The 26,918-nt window shown below is 46.6% G+C and overlaps 2 protein-coding genes across 3 annotated transcripts in view; both read left to right on the top strand.

Moving 5' to 3' along the window:
- The window catches only part of rassf5 (Ras association domain family member 5), a 27,657-nt gene extending 22,281 nt beyond the window's left edge, over nt 1-5,376 (top strand). For both annotated transcript variants that reach the window (XM_083661739.1, XM_083661738.1), the window contains exons 2-5: nt 677-790; nt 1,560-1,884; nt 3,896-4,011; nt 4,553-5,376. In XM_083661739.1, coding sequence (XP_083517865.1) covers nt 782-790; nt 1,560-1,884; nt 3,896-4,011; nt 4,553-4,696 — 594 coding nt within the window. In that variant the 5' untranslated portion in view covers nt 677-781 and the 3' untranslated portion in view covers nt 4,697-5,376. The remainder of the gene's footprint in view (nt 1-676; nt 791-1,559; nt 1,885-3,895; nt 4,012-4,552) is intronic.
- A 4,084-nt stretch (nt 5,377-9,460) lies between these two features.
- On the top strand, nt 9,461-25,473 carry dyrk3 (dual specificity tyrosine phosphorylation regulated kinase 3). Its single transcript, XM_083661734.1, has 6 exons — nt 9,461-10,338; nt 12,484-12,596; nt 20,736-20,941; nt 21,564-21,882; nt 22,462-22,878; nt 23,342-25,473. The coding sequence occupies exons 1-6, from the start codon at nt 10,296-10,298 to the stop codon at nt 24,077-24,079; spliced, it is 1,836 nt and encodes a 611-aa protein (XP_083517860.1). The 5' UTR covers nt 9,461-10,295; the 3' UTR covers nt 24,080-25,473.
- The last annotated feature ends 1,445 nt before the right edge of the window (nt 25,474-26,918 follow it).

Below are 26,918 nucleotides of genomic sequence, written 5' to 3'. Positions count from 1 at the left end.
AGGATGGGAGATGGAGCTGGTGCAGTCAGTCACAGTTGTGCTTCTCATCTAGAGTCACGTCATTGACCGAGTGTACAACCAACCTGAGATGCTCTAGAGCAGGGCTCCCTTCAGGGGACCCCCGAGGGTCCCTGAGGGGGTTTCCAGGGCATCCCCAGCAAAAAGGGGGAAGAAATATTTTCACTATAATTCCATCCATAAGTAACACAATGGCAGAATGTATGACTGTTTTGGTCATGCGTTTCATACACTTCTGTAATAAAACATCTAAAAGCAAGAATCTTATCAGATGGGGGACTCTGGGACAAAATCTTAAATTATATATAGATGATCTAATTTGTGTCAGTTTAGGGGCATTGATGTGATTTTTTTTAGAACCACTAGAATCAGTCCTCAGTGTGTGTGTGTGTGTGTGTGTGTGTGTGTGTGTGTGTGTGTGTGTGTGTGTGTGTGTGTGTGTGTGTGTGTGTGTGTGTGGCGGGGGGGGGGGGGGTATGCTGAGTGTTGAGTGGCTGATATTCAGCAGGAGAGAGGATATTTATTGATGCAGCTTGTGCCTGAAGCAGCACCATCTGCTGGTTACAGTAGTAAACTACCAGTACTTACCGGTTCCTTCTCTCTCTCTCTCTCTCTGTTTCTCTCTCTCTGTATTTCTCTCTCTCTCTCTGCCTTACAGCAGAATGAGGCAAAGGATGAAGAGGAGGGAAGGACAAAAACCCTGTCAGAGGAAGAGGTGCGGACCAGGATAGACGATTACAACTCTCAAGTCTCTGAGGACCGCATGAAACTGGTGAGTCTCCAAGAGATGTGTAGTCGGTGGCTACTGAATAATGTTAAGGATCTACATACAGCAAATATAGTGCACTTATAAAGACTGAAGTCAAGTCAACTTGATTTGTTTAGCCCTAATTCACAAGCATCATTGTCTCAGAAAGGGGTGGGAGTTAATAAGTTATACTTCTTCTCACTCCTTTTCGAATATGTCTTACGTTTGTTACCCCTTCATCTTTATTTCATAATACTATTTCAATCGACTTGTTAACGTGTCATTTTGAAGGCCCCGTATATTGTCTCTGTTTTGTTTACATACATATTCGAAATAAACATGACAAAGAAAGAAAGAGGGCTTTACAGAGAATAGCTAAGAGAACTATCAATAAACAATTGGACAATCTTATATTAGAGAGAGAGAGGAGGGGCGGGGGGGGTGGAGAGCGAGAGAGAACGGAGAGAATGGGAGGGAGGTAGAGAAGAGAGACAGAACTCTTTCATTTTGCTTGGCCACTCCAGCGCGGCACCTTTGGAACCTGGCAGCAACGAAACGAGCAGCAGCTGCAGACATTCTGACCACTCTAACCTTAACCTGAACAAACGAGCAATCTAGCTAATCTACACCCTAACCCTATCCTAAGCTTTTCTGATCTGATCTGATCTAATCTTAGCCTGAATTTAACAATAAAATCTAGCTGATCTACCGACTAACCTAAACTATCCTAACCTAGCGACAGCCCTCCTCTGCCCTGAAGTGACCCTCCCCTTTCTCTCTCTCTCTGTCCCAGGCTTCAGATGGCGCCTACACAGGGTTCATCAAGGTCAACCTGAGGCTCAGTCGACCCGTCACGGTCCCCGCTGTGGAGGGGCCGGGCACAGACGGAGGGTCCAGGCAGACGGACAGGCGCGGGCGGCCAGCGTCAGAGGCTCAGGACGGGCCAGACTGTGACAAGAGGACGTCCTTCTACCTGCCGTGTGACTGCGCCAAGCAGCTCCACATCAGCTCTGCCACCACGGCCAAAGAAGTCATCGAGGGCTTGCTGAAGAAGTTCATGGTGTTGGACAATCCCCGCAAGTTCGCCCTGTACAGGCAGACGCACCGCGACGGGCAGAGTGAGGACACATAACGATAGTCGACAATATGCAAAATATGGCTTATGGCACATTAAACCAATATTCCACTTGGTTTTAACATGCGGGTTGTTTGGCACTTGAGCTGTAGACTAATCACCAAGATCAGATGCAGCTGGGACGAGTTTGGAGGGTTAGGATTTTTCTAGGGCTTCACAATTAATCCAATTGAAATCGCAATATGGTTAAGTGCAATCTCCAAATCGCAGGAACCTGCAAGTATTTGATAAAGGTCAAATCGTATGACAACGTACCAAGTGTGATGGTGCTACAGAGATGTCCCGGCTTACAAATGATATTCTCCAGACGTGAGGGAACATGCTTGTTTGGTACAGACCCCAGTAAAAATCACATGACATCACATTTACATTTTTATTTTCAGTGAAAATGAAATACAAAACTTACCATTCCAACTAAAATTGTATCGCATATTACAATCGCAATATCTGTCCGTATAATCTCAATATGATCTTTTTGGCATATCATGCAGCACTAGATTTTTCTTCCCATTCATTTGAATGAGGCAAGAAAATAGCCTGAAAACTGACATTTAAAGGAACAGCTCAACCTAAAATCCAAAATACATATTTTTCCTCTCACTTGCAGTGTTATCCATCTGTATCGTTTTGTGTTAGTTGCCTGAGTTTTGGAGATATCGGCCAAATAATGCCAAATAAATACATTTGATAAACTCAACAGCAATGTCTCTTTCCAGAAATCATGACCCCGTTACACAAGATAATCCACAGACCTTGTTATGAGCAGTTTCATGGAGGAACTATTTCCTTTTGACCGAACTACACCCGCTAGCTGCTAGCTAGTTCCTACATGAGACTACAAAAGAAAATGGTTCCTACATGAAACTGCTCACAACAAAGTCTGTGCATTATCTTGAGTAACCGGGTCATGATTTCTGGAAAGAGACAATGCTGTTGAGTTTTTCAAATGTATTTTTTTGGTGCGGCCAACACTACAAGCCGAGTGCCATCCAGTTCCATTGTATTGGAGAGAAGGCAGCCAACTCTACGGCCGATATCTCCAAAATTCAGGTAAGTAAACCAAAATTATATAGATGGATAAATAGCACTGCAGGTGAGAGGAAAAATATGTATTTTGGATTTTAGGGTGAGCTGTCCCTTTAACACATTTGTGAACAGATTGCGCAACAGTGATTTTCAACTGACTGTGGGTCCAATGTTTTAGGACATTTTCTTCTCGAGCATTTTTGGAGGGGTACCATTTAGGAGATATACTTCCTGTTTGGAAGATCGACTTTTATTTTCTAAAGACTAATTTTAGTGTAAACCAAGAATAGAAATGCAAAATGAGGACAGAGCCCAGACTGCTTTGTTGTCTGAAAAGCCAGATCTGTTGTTGAATCTGTTCACCAACATGTGAAATGTCAGTTTTCAGCCTATTTTCATTGGCATCATTCAAATGAATGGGAAGTAAAAATATGAAAGCTCGAAACTCGTCCAGCAGCATCCGATCTTGGTGATTAGTTTATATTCTGGTTTTCATGGTGCTCAAGTGCCAAATTAGCCCCATGTTAAAAGCAGTATTGTTATACTATGGAACTTTTTTAAGGCCCTTCAAATGTAAACAAACATGTTTTTCTTTCTTTCTTACATTTTAATCATATTGATGAGGAGTAGGACTTTGAGATGGACATGGTGCTCTTTTAATTGTTATTATTGCACCATAACTCAAAACACAAGCTTGTTTTGCTCCGATGTTTACAAACAATACAAATGTAAACAAACCGTTTATGGCGTTCAACTATATCTAAAAAGTCATTTTCGCTCTTAACAACTGATATTCGTTATATCCAGAGCTGTTCCAAATAAAATGGAAAATATAACGATTTGTGTTTTGAAGGACCCTAAAAATGTGCAGAGTACAGTATATAGCTTTAAGGATGAACTGGCTCACTCACTGAATACACTGCATGTCAGAGCCATCCATTCAAATAGCGTGTTTCCTCTGTGTGCAGATATGTGCCAGAAGCTTCCTCTGTGTGAGCGTCCTCTTCTTCTGAGGCTCATAGCAGGACCGGACCCAGAGCAACTCAGCTTTGTCCTCAAGGAGAATGAGACTGGAGAGGTGGAGGTGAGAGAATACACACACACACACACACTCACACACACACACACACACACACACACACACACACACACACACACACACACACACACACACACACACACACACACACACACACACACACACACACACACACACACACACACACACACACTCACACTCACACTCACACTCTCTCTCTCTCTCTCCCTCCCCCTCTAGTATTGTTGTTTATTGCTCTTGCTTTGTAGGTTTTTGGGGCTGTTATGTTTTATTTATTTTTACTTCTACTTGTAAGTGAGTCTCTCATGTAGTTGAGGTACTTTTGTCTGAATACCCTTGGTAGTTTGCAATAGTTTTTTTTATCGAAATCTCTCTCTCTCTCTCTCTCTCTCTCTCTCTCTATCTATCTATCTATCTATCTCTCTCTGTCTCGGTATGTAGACACATTCTGAGTCCTTACCAAGTACTCGCTATCTGTCTTTCTCTCTCAATTCACTCAATTACATTTTTTCTTTTTGATAAGTGTCCTTATCAGCAGTGGCATAATGCTTCTTCTCTCCGACAGTATCATGCGTTCTCGGTCCCGGAGCTGCAGAACTTCCTGGTGATCCTGGGGAAGGAGGAGGCGGAGCGCGTGCGGACGGTAGAGCAGAGATACACCTCGTACCGACAGAAGCTAGAGCAGGCGCTGCGACAACACGACCCCTGACCCCTCACCTGTGACCTTACGTCCCCCCGACCCAGGGACACACTGACCTTTGAAACGCTGACCCCCCCTCATGGATCTATTCAGAGACCGGAGCCGGAACTTGCCTCCCCCGTCTCCACACACACATACACACACACACACACACACACACACACTCTCATACACGGACACGCACCTTTTCTCAGGACACATACAGCGCCCCCTACCCCCCAAACCATGCATCTGCCCTCTGAAGAGAAATCAGGGGTTGAGGGAGAGATGGGAAAGGCAACGGTGTGTGGCCTAATAGCCGAGTGGACTTAAAGGTGTGTTTTCGCCGGTTTGGAGCTTTCCTCCCGGGACTGATGCGATAGGGTCGGATTCCAAACTGTTTTTAAAAGAGTTCCTCTTCTGCTAACTGCTGCTGCTGCTACTGCAAGTGTTACTTATGCATGAGTCTCTCTCAGCTCGCCCTGTCCCCCCCCCACCCACGCACATACAGTTACAATTAAAAACTGAAAATAACTTTTCACACCATCTTTCTGGGCTGGAAGGACAATCATACTAAGTGTGTCTTTTGGAGTGTTTGATAGCTTGATGTATAAGGCGTCACCTTGACATAATTTGCAAACGCTCGCGCGTCAGTGTGAGACGCACACGGACTGGTTGGGGTGAGGCACAGGTCGAGCGATGCCTTGGGGTTGGGGTGAGGCACAGGGGGGTGAGGGGGGTTGGGGTGAGGCACAGGGGGGTGAGGGGGGTTGGGTTTAGGCACTGGTAGCCACTCGGTTGGGGTTAGGCTTTGGATATGGTGGGGGGGGGGCTCCGATGCATGAACTGCACCCTGAAGGGAAGCTGCTGTCCGGCCGAGCGTGGCACTCCACATACCTTCATGATGCATACATTGTTAACATACACTCTTATCAGCTATGGGTTGTATTTGAATATGAGCCAAAGTATAAAGGGACAGATCTATTGAGGGCGGTTTAAAGAGAGACGTATCTGGAGCTGTATGTAATGATCAAAGGTGGCATATTTAAACCAGCTTCTGTTTTGCACAAATAGATGCAGGCCACTGGACGGACCACAGCTCTGTAGAAACCAAGGCATGTAAACAAGTGAACTCATGATAATGACTATGATGTACCAATGATGTGTTTGCAATGCATATGAATATCATTTATACTGTATGTGGACATTGCAAAGAGAGTGAAAAGGTTTACCTTTGTTATTATGAGTATATAAATATCCTTATTGTTTTGGTATCATTCTCACTGGTGTGTGCGTGCGTGCGTGCGTGCGTGCGTGCGTGCGTGCGTGTTCACACCAGTGAGGATAATGTAAATAATGCGTGATAAAGAGTGTCTGTCATCAACTCTCCCTCATTGCACATCTCAACAGCAAACTAGATAGTAAGGAGTCCTGGAAAAACATTTGCCACGCATGTTTCATATAGGCCCCATATATATATATATATATATATATATATATATATATTGCATTTTACCATCACTCGCCTTCATCTTGCATCACCTGATCCATAGAGAAATGCTGATAAACGAGGCCTGATGTCCATAAGCACATGATTATCAGTGTTCTACCCAAACCTTCAGATCTGTTCTGCTCTACACCACCACTCTGTGTCCATGCTGTTACACCACCACTCTGTGTCCACGCTGTTCCTGCTGGCAGTGCCTTTTGTTCTCTGCACCCTTGTGTACGTGTCCAGTATGTGTGTGCCTGTACGGGTGCTGTGTTGGGGTTGGTGTTATTATGTCATTGCCCCTAACCTTAAAGGAACACTCTGCCCCTTTTCAACCAGCTTTGTATCATTAGAACATCAGTAGTATATCAGAAAACTGTAAACTGTTTTGAAGTCTGTCATTTAATTTGACAGTTATTGAGTGTTAAAGTGTGGACCAGTGACATCACTGGTCCACACTAACTCAAATGAATAACTCATTAACTCAAATCAACTCTCAATAACTGTCAAACTATTCATCATTCATCTAGTTTGACAGTTATTGAGAGTTGATTTGAGTTAATGAGTTCTTCATTTGCGTTAGTGTGGACCAGTGATGTCACTGGTCCACACTTTAACACTCAATAACTGTCAAATTAAATGACAGACTTCAAAACAGTTTACAGTTTTCTGATATACTACTGATGTTCTAATGATACAAAGCTGGTTGAAAATGGGCGGAGTGTTCCTTTAACACTCACGTCCTCACAGCCCTCCGTGAATGTGTGTGCGCGCCGCGCGCGCGGGTAATTTATTTCCTGGTTCACCCCCTCGACGTGGTGATAGGTCAAGGATGTGAATACTTAATGCTTTTCTGCCATTTATTTTTGTTTTATTTGAAGAAGTGTGCATACAAATGTCGGTAGAAATGTACAGATAAAAATGAAATAAAAAGGTCATCCCTTTATGGAATTATCTTGTCCTCGTGTTTAGTAATACCTCTTTCTCATTTCGAGCTGTGTGTAAAATTGCAGTGTTCCTCTCAAGAACTCAACTCATGAGACCTAAAATGGCTGCCAACGTACGGGTCTTCATCCCAAAATGGAATAGAAACTTGACGGCAACTGTGTTTCAAGTCGGGAAAGAAATGCAGGCTTGGAACAGTTGCCTCTCAGAGTTATATGTTTTTAGTTCTTTAGTATAGGCCAGGGTGTGGCAGGGTTGTATGTTTTTAGTTCTTTAGTATAGGCCAGGGTGTGGCAGGGTTATATGTTTTGAGTTCTTTAGTATAGGCCAGGGTGTGGCAGGGTTGCAGAGTGTGCAAGGAGTACATGGGTTCATGTCCCCATGTTGGCATGTGTCCGCCCAGCTGAAGTGTCTGAAGATACAGAATCCCTACCAGCTCTAGGGATTTCTAGAATGATCTCTAGAATAGCTCTAGAATGTCCTCCTATTATTATTATGATCGTGCCATCATCATATTACACACAGTGAAATCATATTATTATTATTATGAGCATGCAATCATCATATTACAGTGTAACACACACAGTGAAATCAGGATTTTAGAGTCAGAGTGCAGGGCCAATGATTTGCAGCATCCTTGTCTAGTAGTGGTCCAGCTAGGGAGAAAGCATTGAGCTCCCTGCCTTCCAACAGTAGCATTGCTTTCAATTTACCAGCAGGTGGCGACACCGCATCTAGATTGCTTCTACATGATCCAGTGAGTGCAACAACTGCATGTGTGTGCATGTTTGTGCACATGCATATATCCATGTGTGTGCTGTGCATGTTTGTCTGTGCATTTGTTATTGTCATAGAAGCTCGGATATAGGCCTACTTGACAAGAACATCCACTTCAGATCCAGTGCATCACTGGCATCAACTTAACTCAAATCAACTCTAATTAATAACTGTAAAACTAAACGAATGTCTGCAAAACTGCTTACAGTTTTCGGATACGTGTGAGATCATGTGCAAAAGAAATTGTTTTTTTCTGAAGTGCCCCTAGTAAGTTTGCTCCCTTTCTGAACCCCTTGGTGAATAATACATCTCAATGTATTGTGCACCGTCCAGTTATTTCATTGGTTTTCACTGCACAAAGCTTGGGACAGAAGGAGATTATCAGGCACAAAGTGCTCTTTGGTCATTCACTTTAGTTTGGAAAATATATTCACCCTTGCTGGCAAGTTGGACCGTGGCCACGGATTGAAACTGGAGAGTGTATGGAGAGATATATACAGGGCTAGATATAGTACGGGGCAGGGCAGAGGACAGGCCGGAGTGAGAGACAGGGCAGGCATGGGGGGACAGGCTAAATTCAGACAGCGATACGTGGTCCGGGCAGGGGGTGATGCTAATCTTAGCTCTTTCTCAGAGGTGAGAAGAGGGCTCTGTCTATATTTGCTGCCATAAATAAGCATACTGACACAGTTTCTGGCTGACCTCTGGGCAGCAGCCAGGCAGTGCTGGTTATTCTTAGATGGTGGTGTATAGAGTATAGGGTGACAATATGTGTGGAGGGCCTTTAAATTGATTTGCTTATTGCACTTTCCTCTCAAAATGGCATTGTGTGTGAGGAACAAGGCCACACGTCTAATCACTGCCAGTGAATTTACAGCCACAGCAAAAGCTGTACCTATAGCTCCTTGTGGGGGGTTTAGGGGTCTGTATATTTGGTCAGATGGTCAGATCCTGTGACAGACACTGACACCTGTTATTGGTCTAACTTCTCGTCGGATGCTCCACCTGAAAACAAACCATAGGAGAGATAGACAGTATTGTGTCACTGAGATAAAGAATATTGTATATATTATTTGATATGTCGATGATTGTTGTGGCAAGAAAGCTGTTGGAGTCACAGCAGAAATGAAATCAGTTCATGTCAAGTATAGGCTATATCAGAGCTTCTTCTATGACAATAAAATACACATGATGTCATCAAACCAACTATTGTCTGCAAAACTGTTCACACTTTTCGGATAGGCCTGAGTGGCCTGAGTGAGATCATGTGCGAAACAAATCAGCATTGTTTAACTTTTGGCCCAAAACAATCAGGTGTGAAGTACCCTCACACTCACACAGCTCTCACGTGTGTGACCACCAGCAGAGCTGCAGAGCTCCAGTTGGACGCTGCGGGGCGCCCTTCTGCTTTGAGCCAAAATGGACGCTAAGCCCCGCCCTCCTCCATCCCCCTCCTCTGTGTGTGTCTGATGGGTGACGCCACAACACCGAGCACAGGAGAAGACGCCCTTAGCAACAACACACCGAGCTACGTCGAATAAGATACTCCTACCGCAGACAAGACGGATTAAACAGTGCCCACCGCTTTTATTGCACTGACTGCAGGTGAAGCTTTTCTTCCCAGGGAATGCCCTCCTCGGCTGTTGTTTCTGCGGTTAACATGGGACACGATCGGCCTGAGTGCAGCTAGCCGAGCTAGCCTGATCTGGCTAGCCATCCCTCAAGACGAAGTGAAGCAGCCCCCGGCCCGAGCTGTCCCACAGGAGGGCCGAATCCTGTTGGTTCATCCGGAGCGAAGCAACAGCTAACGAGCGGTAGCATCGCCGTTTTGCTACCAGCCAAGCTAACCGGGAATAAAGCACGGGGATGGTGCTCTGGATCCACACTCTCCATCGACAGAGAAAGGCGAGGGGCACCCGGGTTAGACCACCAAGCCAACGTTGTAATTTTCGGCCTCAAAACTATTTTGAACAGCGGGAGCGGAAACGGACGAGTATTTTTGTGGCTGTGCGAGCTAGCTAGCTTAGCTATAGCTAGCGTAGGGAAACGACCCCCACCGCCTGCTGAACTTGTTCAAACTGCAGCCAAAGGCTAACGTTGATCACTGCGAGTGTGAGAAGCCCCAAGAACACACAACTGCATGATTTTGGAAGAACAAGGCGTATTGCATTATAGTAACGTTAGGCGACAAGAATAAGTTAACTCAAAGGTCAAGAGAAGAATTGAGTTCACGTTAAATCGGTTAATGGTCACCTGGACTACATTATTAACACTAGTACTAGGGCAAAGTTATGCTAATAACGTTAGCCAAGTAAGCTAGTGAAGGCACGTTACAACCATTGTTTTTCTACTTTCTTCTGGAGATTTTTTATATATTTTCACTTCGGATGCTGGCATCAAATAGAAATTGCAATCATGATGATAATAAGCAGGAAACCAGAGGGCCCAATAGCAACAGGTAACCACAAAACCAAGTCTTACTGCATGTTTACCCTTTGTTGTATTATGTTGTCCAAACATGTATGTTTTTTTTTGCTTATGCATTTGCCACGGTTCTTCTTATCAGAATGATGACGAGTTGTAGCCAGGTTAAGTTACACAAATACATTAACGTTACTAGCTGCCACTCATGTCAGGGCATTGGTTTCGCCCTCAAGGAACTCTGGCATTTACAGAAATATCTCGGGCAGAGATAGATGGTAGATCCCTCTTTAAACGCTATTAAAAGCTCTTTGATTGACAAATTGTTATTTGGTGCTGACTTGAATGTCACGCCGTGTCATTCTCTGGACAGACGACTGACGTGGAATATCACAAAGCCTCGGCCATTTTACCAGACGCGATTTGTAAACATGTAGTCTTTTGCTTGCAACTTTGTATCAGTGACTCACAAGAGTATATCTGTGCGTACTTTGGAAAGCGCTGATCAGGTTTCGACGACTCTCTGTTGTGAGCATTGTCTTATCAGTGCTTGATAAGCCCTCTAGACCCGCGCTGGTTTATTTTGTTTGATCATCTGGATCGTATGCGCAACCAAGGCATTGACGTCGTTGATAACAGCTGATCACAATCAATTTATTGCTACACGTATGTACTTTATTATGTTTTATTTGGGGTTTAAATGGGTTGTATTTTAAAATTGCTCGATCTACATTAGGCCCTGTTTGTAAGGCGATCCTTTGTTCAGAACACTGGGTACAGGACAGGAAACTGTCACTTTGCCTCCCCCACCACATTACACACACACACTCACATTTATGATATAGGATCTGCTGTGAGTGTTTGCCTGAACCTTGTTCTCTCTACCCTCTGCTGCTGTGTGTGTTCTTCATTCTCTCAGTGCGGAGAGTTGAAAGCCAGTTGGGTGCAGTAGTGGGCTAGATGTTTTGGTTGCGATAGCGGGTTTGGATTCGGTTCTGTTAATGTTCTTCGAAGGTTTGCCCGAGCCAGATCCTGTGCAGAAAGTGCTGAAGCCCTAGAGTGGAGGAACAGGACAGGAGTGCTTCGTGGAGGAACAGGGCAGGAGTGCTTCGTGGAGGACTAATGGAGTCGGCGCTGTGCTTGCCTGCCTTAATAGCGTGTTTGCTGTGCTGTGCAGGTCTAATGTGTCTGTATCCAGGCAGCAGGTCTCCTCTGTCCTGGAGCTGCTCTGTTGACAGCCTAGCACCAGGGACCAGGGCTCCTCTCTGACGCTCTCCTGGGCTAGCCACACAGACAACAACACCAAACCTAGCACTCTAGTTTGGGCTTTTTGTTGTTAATAACGAGCTAACATATCCCCAAACCCCTACATTAATGGCGTGTGTCAACAACACCGGTTACTCAACAGATGAACACCGGCACTTTATGTCTATTGACTTGCATCAGCAGAATGCAGAAAGCAAACAGTGTGGTCAACTCAAATGATTGTTGCGACGACGAGCAGCTGGCTGATGGGGTTTCGTGTCATTTGAGTAACCCGGGTTCCTCACAGACCCGAATGCTTCTTTCAGCCGTTCTGTATCATCTTGCATGATGTGCTTGGCCGCCTGCCACTGAGGTGAGCGCGTTCCAGCCTTATTGAATGGCGAGCATCCTTCCAGGCAGCCACCGGCTCTATTTGCGAACACACCTGGCGTGTCCCGGTGCATGACTCGGCCCGAATGGACAGATGGGCACAGACGGAAAGATGCTGTCGTCACAGAGGCATCTGTTACCCCGCCTCCATTAGGCCAATAATACCACTTGCAGCGCTAGCTGCTCTGAGACCCTAAGCCCCGTCTAAGCCGGTCGGTTCTGAGCCCTGGCCTCAGGTTTTGGAGTCGGGCTTGCTCGCTGAGGTCCTGGCTCTGGGGAATTGTGTGGTAGAATCCAAAACCGTTTGTTTTGGTCTTTGGGGAGTTAACTGGAATGGATCTAGCAGGGCGATTTGATGAAATAATTGATTTGGGCTATGACTGATGTGAAGCACCAGGCTGATTGTCCGTCTCTGTGGGGGAGATTAGATTGCGTTCCCGAGACTTGTCCTCTGGACACCTCGTCCTCACTGAGCGTGTGCGTTTGTGTAGATGTGATGGTTGCACACTCAATCCACGGATTTTTGTTTTTTGTTTTCCTCCTCCAGCACAACGCCATGGAGACGGTCTGTATGACTCGTACATGAGGACAGACCACATCCTGAAAGACGAAGCAGATACAAACAGTCCCTCTGGACTGCCACCGATGCCCAAACACACGGTGCGTATACACTCACACACACACACACACGCGGTGCGTATACACTCATACACACACACACACACGGTGCGTATACACTCATACACACACACAGAAATCACTAAAAGGCCCACTTCCTGTGCTGAAACACACTGTGTCCAGAGACGTCCTGTTCCTAAGAGATACCACCCCTCCCCCCCCACTCCCGTTTGTGCCCTCCCCCTTTCCTCAAACCAGCCTCCAGCGTTTCATGACAGGATAGGTGAGCTTATCTTCAAGTTATGTAATTCGGCTGAGTCGTCATAGCACCCAGGGGTAATAAAATGTGATGAGTAATATTGTGCCGGAGGATGTATGCAAGAATGTGTGTGTCGCAGCAGCAGGTAATCCTCCATAATTGTCTCTGATTGGCTGCTAACAAGAAGTCGTTGTTTTCCTCCAGCAGCCAGAGTGAATAAATACACCAGGAAGAGAGTTGAGGTATAACCAGCAGCCCTGGGAATGTTCTAGGGATGGGCATTTTCAGCAATTTAAAATACTTGAGTACTCTCCTTCTATTATGAACGAGTACTTGAGGGGGGGTGTCTGATTACTACGGTACTGACAGAGCAGGGGTAATCTGCTGTGTGTGGGGCTGTTCACACATAACGTTTGCATTTTTGCATGGAGAAAGCGTTACCTGGAGCATGTGAGGAGAGGGACTGACTGACTGTGATATTAGGTGAGGTGACGCTAAGCTAACGTCTAAAGCCTACCTCAGACAGCATCTCCGATGGTTGGATGGATGGCATTAGCGCTTCGGAGCGGAAAAATATTGTTGTGAAACAAGCGAAGGCTCAATTCCAATACATGTCCATTGTCCAGTATCATCCATTTTACTTTATGATCACTGTTACACTAACGTAAATCCACGGATTACAAGGTTCGGTGTTCTGCCAAAAAGTGAAAACTGACCACTGCAGTGTGATTAACGTTACAGCTGCAGCTGAATAGTGATCACCATGAAACGATTGTCTCCCAAAAAGCGATTATTTCTCCACATTTCTTGTAACGTTATGGGAAACGACCGTGTAGTCAGTAAACTACTGCAAAGTTTTGAATTAGTTTTATCGGGCGTGCGCTATGAAGAAGCGTGCATCTGTCCCCTTCGGGAGCATATCTTCAGCCACCATTTTCGGGATGAGCTGGAAAACTTCCGGTTAAAACTTTCAAAATAATGTTACTTAAACAAAAGTAAATAGCTTATTTATGCACGTTGGAGGAGAAAAGGGAATTTCAACGAACGAAGCAGCAAACCTTGTATCAAAATACTCATTGTGACGTTATATGGCGTGAAACTATGGCTGTAACGCATTACTCAAAATAAATAAGGTTACAACTTACGTTACAATAAGCCTTTTATTTTGAAATCAACAAAGCGGATGACGTACTTGTACATTCTGGCTGACTTGACGCCCGTGCAGTTCATGCTGCCAGATCCACATAACGATGCATGCGTAGATTTAGACCATTTTTTAAAGGGGTGGGGAGTGGGGCGAGTACCCGAACAGCGGGAAACGTTACTCGAGTACTGACGTTATGAACGAGTACTCGAGTACCCGAGTGCTCGCGCCCATCCCTAGAATGTTTATAGTTCACAAGTGCTACAAGCCATTTTGACCGGCAAGCCCCCACTCATAGTTATGAATATTTATGAGGATACCATTAGGACCAATGAGACTCATTTGTAAGGTGGACTTGATAGGTTCCAGCGGTTTGACCCACATCTATCATAGTCGTTTGCCTCGCCTTTTTGCCGATCAATAGATGCAGGGGGGTTGTAGATGCACATAAATATGCCACATAGGATTAGCTGCACACCTCTCCACATAGGTTGCCTCTCTGAATAGCCCCTTTGGCAGAAAATACACCAAGCACAGCATATTCTGGTCCGATAGTCGCGTAAAGATTTATTGAGCTTGAAAATCTGACCCACAAACAAAACCACAATCAACAATTCGCCTCGCCTACACAGAGCCTAGGCCCAGTGTTCTAGTCTTGTTCCTCCTTTGTATTTTCTCTCTTGCATTGCCCCCATCCCTCACAGAGGGAACTAGCTCGTGCTAGTCCTGCGTGACTTTGTATATACAGTACACAGTCTACACACGTTGAGTTGTCTTGTGCTCCACACACCGTTTAAATAAAGTGGTTGCTGGTCCTTGTGTCGAAGGAGAGGCAGCCAAATGAAATGAACAGCACGTGTTGGTAGCATTCAGTAATCGGCGAGAGTGAGTGAGAGATAGGGATCGCCGGCCAATCAGAAACAAGTATTCACCCAGACCCATGGTATAAAGTCCATTAACTTTCAGAAGCCGAGCGATTAATATGCCAGTTTGATCTGACCTGGCCTACATACGTCCTTCACTGTTTCCTCCAGGATGGAGTTGTAGCAGTGGAGATGAGTTATTCTTTTGGAACAAAATGTTTTGTGCTCGCAGAGCAGAGCGCACCGTGCCGCCCGGGAGGTTTCTCTATCTCTGCCTGAGGCCTCAGCCCAGCGCTTCATTTTTCAATGCAGAGGCAAAATAATAGTGCTTTATTTTTTTGAGTGGGCGGGGGGCATTTTAAGCACCTTTTTAATATTGGAGGGGACATGTCCCCCTGTCCCCCGTGCTTCCTTCCTACACCTATGCGTTGTGCTGACATTATAAGCGCAAAGTTTCTCATTTAACCCATTGATACCTGATGCAGCATTTGTGTGTGTATCCCTTTAAGACACGCGGTTCGCGGTTAAAGGGATACACACACAAATGTGGGATATACACGCAAATGCTGCATCAGGTATCAATGGGTTAAGCGTCCATAGCACAAAATAATATAACATTAGTCACTCCCACTTTCCCCCAGCACACTGGCTTGTGTTTACATCCGGGCATGAACAGGGAGGGGTGCTACCGCATGCAGGTGGCGAGTGGCTGCGTAACACCTACTAGGACACAACAGTTGCCCACGTTGTACAATGTACATCATTAATTTAGTTAATTATTTGTTTGACCGGCTAGTATTTTGGTGCTGACTATAAAGGGTAGCGGACATTTAAATGTCATCCCTAATGAGAGAGAGGGGGAGAGAGGTCACCACTACCAGGCAGCAACATCAATCAATATCTTGATTTGCAGGTTTTGCTGAGGTGTGGCTACTTTTTCATCAATTAATACAGTCAGATAAATATCAACTCTTTCGACTTTTTTTTTTTACTTAGAAAGTGCTTTAAAATCTGAATGTCAACATCAATTTAAACATAAACGATTCAGCGATGATCTGTCAACGATCCTTATTCGATGCGTGGCGACACGTCCGCATCGCGATGCATCGATTAAACGATGAATTTTGACACCCCCAGTGTGAATGCTGTGCTACATCATGTGTTACCCACTAGGCCACTTTCATGAAGGGCTTGATAGAGCTATTCAAGTCATTTGGTGAAAATTACTTACTAATATCGCATAAACAAAATATATTGCAATGCAAATTTTTACGCCTCCGTCGGCGATAGCTTCCATATCGTTCCTCGTTCTCACACTCTCCTCGCTCGCTTCTCTTCCCATTCGTTCACGCTCACTTGTTTAACCCATCGATACCCGATGCAGCATTTGTGTGTGTGTATCCCTTTAAGACCGCGTTAACGCGGTTCACGGTCTTAAAGGGATACGCACACAAATGAGGGATATACTGTACACGCAAATGCTGCATCAGGTATCAATGGGTTAATGTGTTATCTGATGACAGCCCCGCCCAGCCAATCAATACTCCATTACGCCACCATGTGATCTTTATGCACGCGCGTGTGTGTGGGGGGGGGGTGGGTGGGTGGGTGGGTGGGTGGGTGGAGGGAATCAATGTAGGCCACTGTGTTTGTAGTACAACATTCAGGCCAACAGCTGCATGTGACCCTGGGTCTGCAATGGGGCTTTTGTGATAAGTGAAGACTATATGGTTACATGTATGGAAACTCATCCTGCATGCCACCCCTATTTTAGGAGCATGCCTGCAACACACACACGCGCGCACGCGCACACACACACACACGCGCACACATACACACACACACACCAAGTCAGGTCATCTGTCAGTGGAACATATCAACACCTACTTTAAGAGTAGGCTGTGCTTCCTGGTTGTGTTGTCTTTATCAGCTGACCTGCTTTCTGACCACTCGATCGGCAGAGGCTCCTCCTCCTCCTCGCCATCTTCATGCTCAGCAGTGGAGGGAAGAAGAATACACCAGTGTGTCTAGATGTTCCCTCCCTCAGCTGGTTGAAAGCACTCCTAAAAGAAAGAGTGTTTACGTGAAGGAGAGACTTTTGAATATTGATGCCTCTGTTGCTTATCTGCAGGAGAGGTTCAGGCCAAGTTTAGGACCGTGTGTCTTATGAACAGCCACACTGCTTCAGGAGCCTGCGGCCAGTAGAATCTGACTTTAATGACGGTCATTTCCCCTCGGCTCCATCATCTTGTGGACGGTTCTTTCCGCTGGTAAGAAAGCAAAGAGAGGGAGAGAGGAGGGAGAGAGGAGGGAGAGAGAGGGAGGGAGAGAGGTAGAGAGAGGAGGGAGAGAGAGAGAGAGGAGGGAGGAACAGAGGGAGAGAGGGAGGGAGGGAGGAACAGAGGTAGAGAGAGGAGGGAGAGAGAGAGAGGAGGGAGGAACAGAGGGAGAGAGAGAGGGAGGGAGGGAGGAACAGAGGTAGAGAGAGGAGGGAGAGAGAGAGAGAGGAGGGAGGAACAGAGGGAGAGAGAGAGAGAGGAGGGAGGAAGAGGGAGGGAGTAATTCCCGGGGTTGCTGAAATGAAGCTGTTTACTGGCAGCCCAGAGCCAGACTGCCTCCTCGTCTTCCCAGGCAGAGGTGGCCTACTGGCCTTATTCAAAGATCACACAAACACTAAGCAGACTAGACTTGACTCGACAACAGGGTTTCTAGTAGAAACTTTCTACGCAAGTTTGGAAAAATTAATTTGATCATTTTCAAGTGTGCAAATTTGGGGGAATTGGATAAATATTCTGGACAAGTATGGTGCAATGTTAGGTTAAGTTTAGTCCCACGTGGTCAGACCCTCTGTAGCGGAGGGCCTGAAATCACAACTCAGCATTTCCGGGTTTTGCCATTGGAATTCCGGTGGCAAGCCTCCGATTGGCCCGGGCTGTTTGACGGAAGTCGGGCTCTCTGTGTGCATCGGTGCATCGTTCAAAATGTACCGCGGCGACCGCCCCACGAGTTGCGTCACGCAAATGAGGAGGTCCGTGGTTGGCCAATTCATACGTCTGTCACATATTTTGTTTTGGTCTCATGGGGTTTAACCCATTGATACCTGATGCAGCATTTGTGTGTGTATCCCTTTAAGACCGCGAACCGCGTTAACGCGGTTCGCGGTCTTAAAGGGATACACACACAAATGAGGGATATACACGCAAATGCTGCATCAGGTATCAATGGGTTAAGAGATAGATATATATCCACGACTGGCTACTGCGAGGTTAAGTTAGGTTACTTTAGATACACATACAATTCCCATTACACAATGTAACATGTAGCAGTTGTACACCCCACTGGCATTTCATTTGTCAATCATATCAAATTGACTGGGTCAGTGGGCGGTGTCTGTCTGACACAGCCACCGTGTTGCTCGTCTGTGAATTGCTCAACCGAGGCAGTTGTGATGTCATTAGTGATGTCACTCGAGCAAATTGTGATGTAATATGAGCTGATGGCGCAGAGTTGCACGATGGCACATGGTTGCACGGGTCGGCTACATAGTTTGCTCCACTGTGAATTAGGCATGGGTCGATTTCCGGTTTTACCGGTTCGGTTCGGTATACGAGCCCAAACCGGTTTGATCACGTGCAAACCGAAAAAACCTAAAAAAAAAAAAAAAAAAAAAAAAAATTTAGTTTTTTTTTTTTGCCAGTTTATTCTGATTGCACTATTGTTCGTATTAGCCTCTTCTCAAGTTGCACTAGTAGGCAAAAGTCTTATTTTGTTTATTATGTTGATGTTTGAAGAAAAGTTAAGCTGAATAGTTATGAGAAATAAAAACAGTGTGTTGTTACAGTTAAAAGGTTCTGCTTATTTGTATTCAGTGTTCGTGCTGGTTGGCAGCATACCAGCTTAGAGGTGCATTATCGCCACCAACTGCAGCCGCTTTGATACGTTTTTTGGGGGAATATCGAACCGGTTTCAAAATGTTCAAACCGACCCATGCCTAGGCCCTATATTGTGTGAATTTGTGAGTTTTGAAGTTTAGAAGGCAGCTCAGCTGTAAGCCAATCCATTCTGATTGCACTGCTTGTGTTTTTATTAGCCTTTTTCTCAAGTTGCACTATAGGCAGAAGTCTTATTTCATTTATTATTTTGATGTTTAGAAGAAAAGTTGAGCTGAATAGTTATGAGAAATAAATACAGGGTGTGTTTGTTACACAGGTGTCCTGCTTCTTTTTATTCAGTATCATTGCTGGTTGACAATACCAGCTTAGAGGTGTATTATCGCTATCAGGTGGACTGAAGTTGCACTACAGACAGTTATGGGCCACACTCAGGAGCCCTGCTTGAAAAAAAAAAAAAAAAAAAATTTTTTTTTTTTTTTTTTTTTTTTTTTTTAATTACAAAAAAAATCGGTATACCGGTTCGATCCGGTTTAGACGGCAATATCGAACCGGTTTTAAAATTTTCAAACCGACCCAGCCCTACTGTGAATTGCTCAACAGTTGAGCAATTCACAGCGATTCACGCCGCGCGGCACGGAGGGAATGTATTTCTCCACCCTGAAGCTTTTGCATTTTGCCTCGTTCCCCTTTGACTGACTGGTCACAGAAACACGGTCGACACGGGGAATTTACGACCACCTCGAGATTATAGGCTGTATGTAGCCTGCTATCTATCGCTCAGCGCTACATTGGTTGCCTGGCAACAAACTGAGCGCCAGCCATTGCCGCGCCGCTTTGGTTTCTGCCACCTTTTTTCCCCCCAAACTGTAGTGCAGAAACCGCACAGCAACGTGAACACAGCCTCGGCCCCCAGGCTGTTCTCCTCCATAGCAGGAGAAGGAGGATCCTGTTCTGCTGGTTCACCCACACTGAGCTGCATCTCTGCTAGTGTCTCACCAAGCTTCAGAACTTACTGCTTCAGAACTTTGTGCTCATATTTGGGCTTGGATGTTGCCACGCGAAAGCTTGAGCTGGATCTTGCTAAGTAGCCGCCGCACACTCCCTCCTCCCGTAAGCGACGTCTCCGCTCCAACAACCTGATCCACTCTCACTGTCATCGATGCACCTGTGGGCGTGGTGGCACAGGGCCGTGTGAATACGTTTAGCCTGAGGGGGGCCTCAGCCCGAGGGGGGCCTCCTTGATACAATTGTTTTCACACAGTCAACCTCTTGAACATCTGCCATGCCATCAGCACTCCGCTTTGTTTGCTAAACGCGCTCGCCAGACGGGTTAGCTCTACGCTATCGTTTTTTTTTGTATACTAACATGTTTGAAGGCATCGAGGAAACGCTTTGTACGTGAATGTTTTGCCTCTCGGTTGAGCTCTTTTGCACGCTACTAGTGTGGCCCCTATTCTGTTGTCAGCCCGAGCGCCACTGACTGGTGGAGCACACACAGACACGCACATCCACACAGAGAGGTCCTCTCTTCGCTCTGTCGAGCACATTCACACAACACAATGGCCTACATGTCTTCTACACAATGAACTGCAATAATTCCACGCAATCATAGACTGTGTAGAAGCCACATGCCAGTGTTATTAACCGATTGATTTTGTAATGCCCGCACAGTGTAGGAATTTAGCCAGGGGGCAGGGGCAAAAATGCCCCCAAGAAATCTCAGAATGCCCCTAAAAAACCATGATCCAGGGGCAAACATTGCCCCAAATATTTAGATAATTTCATTTAATTTCCATCTCTAACACACGCTCAGATCCTGCACGCTGGTTGCCAGAAGAAGAAGACGACGACGACACACTCACCCAAACACCGCTGTTGTTTATGCACTAATTACTATTTTTTACAGTGCCCCCCCCGCCCCCCAACATTTTGCAAATGCCCCCCAGTCTTTAGACAGCGGGGGGGCAAAAGTAGCCCATCTCTTTCTGACCGCGCCGTCCGTCTCTGCCTTTTCTTTCATAGGTGGTGAGTAACAAGGGCGTAATGAGGGATCAGGTGACGGTGCGAGGTGGCCAGCTGAAAGTCAAGTACCTGTATGAAGACTCCACTTACAATCGTAAGATCAACGCTGTTAGCACGGCAGCCACTCAGAACAGCGGGACCACTGGCCAGGCGCCCGGCAGACCCGCCCCAGCCTCCACCCTGGCCAAGGAGCGCAGTGTGGACAGGTGAGCAGGGAGACGACAAGACCTTTTAAATTGCTGTGTATATAATATATACTTTATATCGTTTTTGTGCAGTTTAATTACGCATATATACTATATTCAAGATTCAAGATTTTTATTGTCACTCCGTGGTACAAGTATCACGTGTGAAATTCTTGTGCTGTGGACTCCATTTACAACATAGCACAAATATAACAGGGCATATGAGTGCAAAAACAACAAGAGACACAACAAGCAATAAGGCAGTATAGTGATAAGACAAGTCAGAGACAGTGGCATATTCACTGCACATAGGTGCACACGTCATGTGCATACTTTAGACGTGCTTAAACATTTTAAATTCGACGCATTTGACGTACAGGTGCAAATAGCATATACCTAATTAAACACAATTAAATTATTATATATATATATATATATATATATATATATATATATATATATATATATATATATATATATATATATATATATATTATGCGTAATTAAACTGCACAAAAACTCTGAGATAATATAGAAAGAGACCACTTCAGTTGTCCAGTTCATTTGTTCACTACTTTTATCCTTAAATCCTGTTAGGATTATCTCCAGGTTGGTTCTAATAATCTGCTTGTTGTCACCGCAGCACGGGCTCCAGTAAGGGCTCCACGGAGTCGTCCTCCGGCCCACAGGGAAGCGGGCCTGCGGGGAACGCTACGGGTAGCGGCGGCAAGCTGTGTGGCCCCCTCACTCCTGACCAGGCTCTGAGACAGTACCGCTCTCAGCTGACCACCCTGGAGCAGACGGAGATCCACTCGCACGCAGACATCTACTTCCTGGGACCCAACGCCAAGAAGAGGCCCGCCGTCGCCGGGGGCAACAACAACTGCGGCTACGACGACGAGCAGGGGGGCTACATCCACGTGCCCCACGACCACCTGGCTTACCGCTACGAGTTCCTCAAGGTCAGTCACATGGCTTATCTTTGTTTGTGTCACAGTGTTACCGTTCCCCTATTCGCCTGATGTAGCCCCGCCCACTTGACCCATTGTGTCACGACTTCCTGTTCAAAACGCCGGCTGTTTTACCTGCTCAAACTAGTCTGACTCACCTGGTGAAACCTAGTCTGGCTCACATTATGAGTCAGACTAGGTTTATGAGTCACAGGAAGTGTAAACAAAATCAGAACTTCTGATTGTGTTTACACTTCCTGTTAGTCTCTCAAGCCAGACTGTCTCTTCTACATAAGGTGAATAGAAAGATGCTTTTATATGGTGTTAGTTAATTTTGTGTATTTAGCTACATAGCTAGGTAACTCATTGTATTTATTTACTATGACGCCCCTGCGTTCAGAGCAGAATTGTTTTTTTGGAGCACAGACCATTTCTGTATCTGCCAGATCTGCAACTCCTGTTTCTGCTTTTTTTTACTGGATGACCAGATGCTTTTGGCCCCAGACTAGGTCTGTGAAACCAACCACCTCGGTTTTCTCGTGATTTGAGCTCACCCACTAACCCTCCCTCTCTCTTCCTCTCCGTCTGCAGGTCATCGGTAAAGGTAGCTTCGGCCAGGTGGCCAAGGTCTACGACCACAAGCTGCAGCAGCACCTGGCCCTGAAGATGGTGCGCAACGAGAAGCGCTTCCACAGGCAGGCGCAGGAGGAGATCCGCATCCTGGAGCACCTGCGCAAGCAGGACCGCACCGGCACCATGAACGTGGTGCACATGCTGGAGAACTTCACCTTCAGGAACCACATCTGCATGACCTTTGAGCTGCTCAGCATGAACCTGTACGAGCTCATCAAGAGGAACAAGTTCCAGGGCTTCAGCCTGCCGCTGGTCCGGAAGTTCGCCCACTCCATCCTGCAGTGTCTGGAGGCCCTGAGCAGACACCGGATCATCCACTGCGACCTGAAGCCCGAGAACATCCTGCTCAAGCAGCAGGGACGCAGCGGCATCAAGGTAGGACACACGACTAGGGCGCAAGCTCACCGTTATTTTCATTGACGATTAATCAGTCGATTATTTTATTGATTAATCGATCGATCAGTTGTTTGGTCTATAAAATGTCAGGAAATGGGGGAAATGGCGTTCACTGTTTTCCCAAAGCCCAAGAGGATGTCCTCAAATCTCTTGTTTTGTCCACAAACCAAAGATATTCAGTTTACTGTCGTAGAGGATAAAGAAGAAACCAGAAAATATTCACATTTTAGAAGCTGGAATCAGAGAATAAAAAAAAAAAAACGTCAAAAAATTACTCAAAACGATTAATCAATGATCAGAATAGCTGTCAATTAATTTATGATGGTGTGTTATCCATGCAGAGGAGTGTGCATTAACCCTATTGTGTACAAGCCTTATGTCATCTAATCATCTGATGAGTCTGCTGACTGAGCGTTGCTTTGTGCTCCGTGTCTCTCGCCAGGTGATCGACTTTGGCTCCAGCTGTTTCGAGCACCAGCGGGTGTACACCTACATCCAGTCTCGCTTCTACCGCGCCCCGGAGGTGATCTTGGGCTCGCGCTACGGCCTGCCCATCGACATGTGGAGCTTCGGCTGCATACTGGCCGAGCTGCTGACCGGCTACCCCCTGTTCCCCGGCGAGGACGAGGGCGACCAGCTGGCCTGCGTCATGGAGCTGCTGGGCATGCCTCCGCAGAAGGTCCTGGAGCAGGCCAAGCGGGCCAAGAACTTCATCAACTCCAAGGGCCACCCGCGCTACTGCGGCGCCAACACGCTGCCCACGGGCGCCACCGTGCTGACGGGGACGCGCTCCCGCCGCGGCAAGATGCGGGGCCCGCCGGGCAGCAAGGAGTGGAGCGCCGCCCTCAAGGGCTGCGAGGACCCCACCTTTACGGACTTCATCAAGAAGTGTCTGGACTGGGACCCCTCGTCCCGCCTGACGCCCAGCCAGGCCCTCAGGCACCCCTGGCTGTACCGCCGGCTGCCCAAGCCGCTGCCCGCGGGCGCCGAGAAGAGCCCGGGGGCCTCGGTCAAGAGGCCCCCCGAGCACCACAGCACCTCCTTCCCCTCCATCCTGGCCAAGGGGGGGCCCGGCCCGAGCAGCACGGCCACCACCAGCAACAAACTGAGGAGCAACATGCTGGGAGACTCAGGGGAGGCCATACCTCTGCGCACGGTCCTACCCAAACTTGTCTCCTAGAGAGAGCGAGAGAGACCCTCTCTCCTCCTCTCTCCCTCCTCCACCTCATCCCCCCTCTCCGCTCCTCAGGAGGGGTTAGGAGTTACGGACATGAGTGTGGAGCCTTAGGTTTTAAAACTCGTTTTGGTTGTTATTTTTATTTGTTTTATACTGAGCGGTGTCGACACCCCAGGTCCTGGTTTTTAATATTTAGCTGAACTGAGAGACGACGATGCCGGCTCTACAAGTTTTTATACAGCAGTTTCCTCGAGAGGCTGTGTTGATTTCTGTCTACAGCCCGTTTGAGAAGGTTTGATTTAGACACTGCTTTTGGAGAAAAAAAACTCTTTGTTTGAGTGGATCGCAGATGTTTTTACCTGTGTGTTTTCTCACGTGACCTGTCGGAGTTGCACACACTCGAGCACACCTGCACTGTCACTTGCCTCTCTTTCACAACACAACACTTCTATTTCACCCCACCCCGTCTCGGCGGGCAAGGTTTAAAACTTGAAAAGGGCTACAGAAGAGGACTATCGTGACATGCTGACTATCACGATATCTATCACGATATTCCTGACTATCCTGACAGGTAGCAAAGATCTGTTCACCCACCTTGATTTCATAGAGAACCAATCATGCTATATAATTATCATTCATACAATACTGTACAACGTAGTCGCCTTTACGCAGATCATGAGAGGTTGGCATTTGTGTAGTGAATGATTAGGAAAATAATGTGTTTTTATTTTTAGCAATAAGTTAAGCCTACCCTACCCTCAATTTTTTTATGTGCGCTCATTTTCTACCTTCCCTGATCCCCTGGTGCTTACATGTCAGCTCAGTATGTGGCGTTTGTGTGTTTGCGTGTGTATTTTTGGTATGTGGTGCTACTGTGCGAGTCCTATAGAGCGGGGATGGGCTGGTCTGTCATGCTCCGCCCCCCTCCCTCCCTCCCCCCCTCCCTCCCGCCACCATTTGAGTGAGAGCAGTGGGGGGAAGGGACAGTAACTCCACTCTAACTCTGTCACAGAGGTGACACCCTCACTCCCTGTACCTCACTAAGTGCTTTGCGTGAGGTTGGCTCGCTCGCACGTACACTCGTAGATCTGCAAGTCGTTGTGCACACACACGCACACAGACACACACACACGCACACAGACACACACACACACACCTGTGGGATAATTGCATGGAAAGTTGGCACTGGGAAGTGAGGGGTAAAATGTGAACACAGGCCACCCTTTCATTGCCGCGTTATTGGCTGCTATCAGTGTAGGAATTTAGCCAGGGGGCAAAAAATGCCCCCCAAGACATCTCAGAATGCCCCTAAACACCATCATCCAGGGGCAAACATTGCCCCCCCCCCCCCCAAGATTTTCCATCATTTTCTCTTCATTCAATTCATTTAACCTTAACACACTCAGTCAGCACCAGCAAGCTGGTTGCCGGGAGACGACGAAGACGAACACACACAAACAGCGCTGTTGTTCACACTACTACGCTTTAGCAACTTTATGCACTAATAATTGCCATTTTTTAAAGTGCCCCCGCAAATTTATTTTGTAAATGCCCCCATTTTCTTTTAGACAGTGGGGGCAAAAGTTGCCCCACCCCCCACCCCGGCTGCTATGATGTTGCCAATGGTTACAGTAAAGCTAGTGCAGGAAAAGTGTAAGGCCAGAAAGAGCGTGGGATATTATGGAGGGCAGTTGAATATGAGCCAGGATTTGTAGGTGGGCGGGGTCTAAAGGAGTTAGTAGGCCAGGTGGGCGGGGTCTAAAGGAGTTAGCAGGCCAGGTGGGCGGGGTCTAAAGGAGTTAGTAGGCCAGGTGGGCGGGGTCTAAAGGAGTTAGTAGGCCAGGTGGGCGGGGTCTAAAGGAGTTAGTAGTAGGACAGGCCAGTGACAGGTGGAGTATGAGCTTTTCATGGTACTGAAGAAAGAGGTGTTTCTCAGGGAGACATACTTGATACATACATCCCCTACTCGTATAATAGCTGTCTTCTGCTCGCAGTTCTCTGTCCTGACTGTGGACGAACGCGTGCGCGTGCAGTTCTGCTTCTGCCCACCGAGAGCCAGAGAATGCAGGAGGGGGTCTGCATGCTCCACGGTGTGACCTAGATTCTCTCCTCCTCCCCCCATCCGTTCTCCCTCTCTCTCTCTCTGTCTGCTTTCCTCACTCTGTCTCATGTAGGGCAGGGAATCTCTTAAAGTCACACACGGTGAATAATGGTGCTGTACAAACGGCGCACACAGACACACACACACACACACACGAGAACACTAGGTGCATGTTGTATATGGACCACGCCACTCTCAGAGTTCAGGGTGAGAACCTCAAGCCACCCCCCTCTGTTCTTTCTCATCGTCCCTCTCGTCGTCCAACGGGAAACTGTCAGGGATTTCTACTGTCTTCGTTTTTTTTTTGTTTTTTTTATTTTTTTTATTTTGATAGAAGTGGTTTCTATTGCTAATGGCTGGAGAAGATCAGAGGATGTCCATGCCCAAAGCTTGAAAGAGATGAGAACGTTGTATGCCGTCATGTACTAGTGGTGTGAGTTAGTAGGAGGCTGTTTTGGTGTTCCAGCATGAGCTCACAACCTGTTCTACAGACTGAGTGACTATGAGAAGAGAAACTGTACAGTAACCAAATGAGAACTTGTCATAGTTTCTTTTTCTAAAGAAAATAAAAAGGATTACGAATTGAAAAACAGTTCTGCCCCGGAGTGATTTCTGCTTTGCTGCACACACACGGACCCAACGTCAGACAGACAAGTTACATGTTAACATGAGAAAAGCACAAGCATGTTTCATCTGTGTGAAGCATGGCATAGTGCAAGGATTTCATGTCAAGACCCCCCA

Source organism: Poromitra crassiceps, assembly GCF_964638095.1.
Source record: "Poromitra crassiceps genome assembly, chromosome: 27".
Taxonomy (NCBI): Eukaryota; Metazoa; Chordata; class Actinopteri; order Beryciformes; family Melamphaidae; genus Poromitra; species Poromitra crassiceps.
This window is presented reverse-complemented; position numbering and strand designations above follow the sequence as displayed.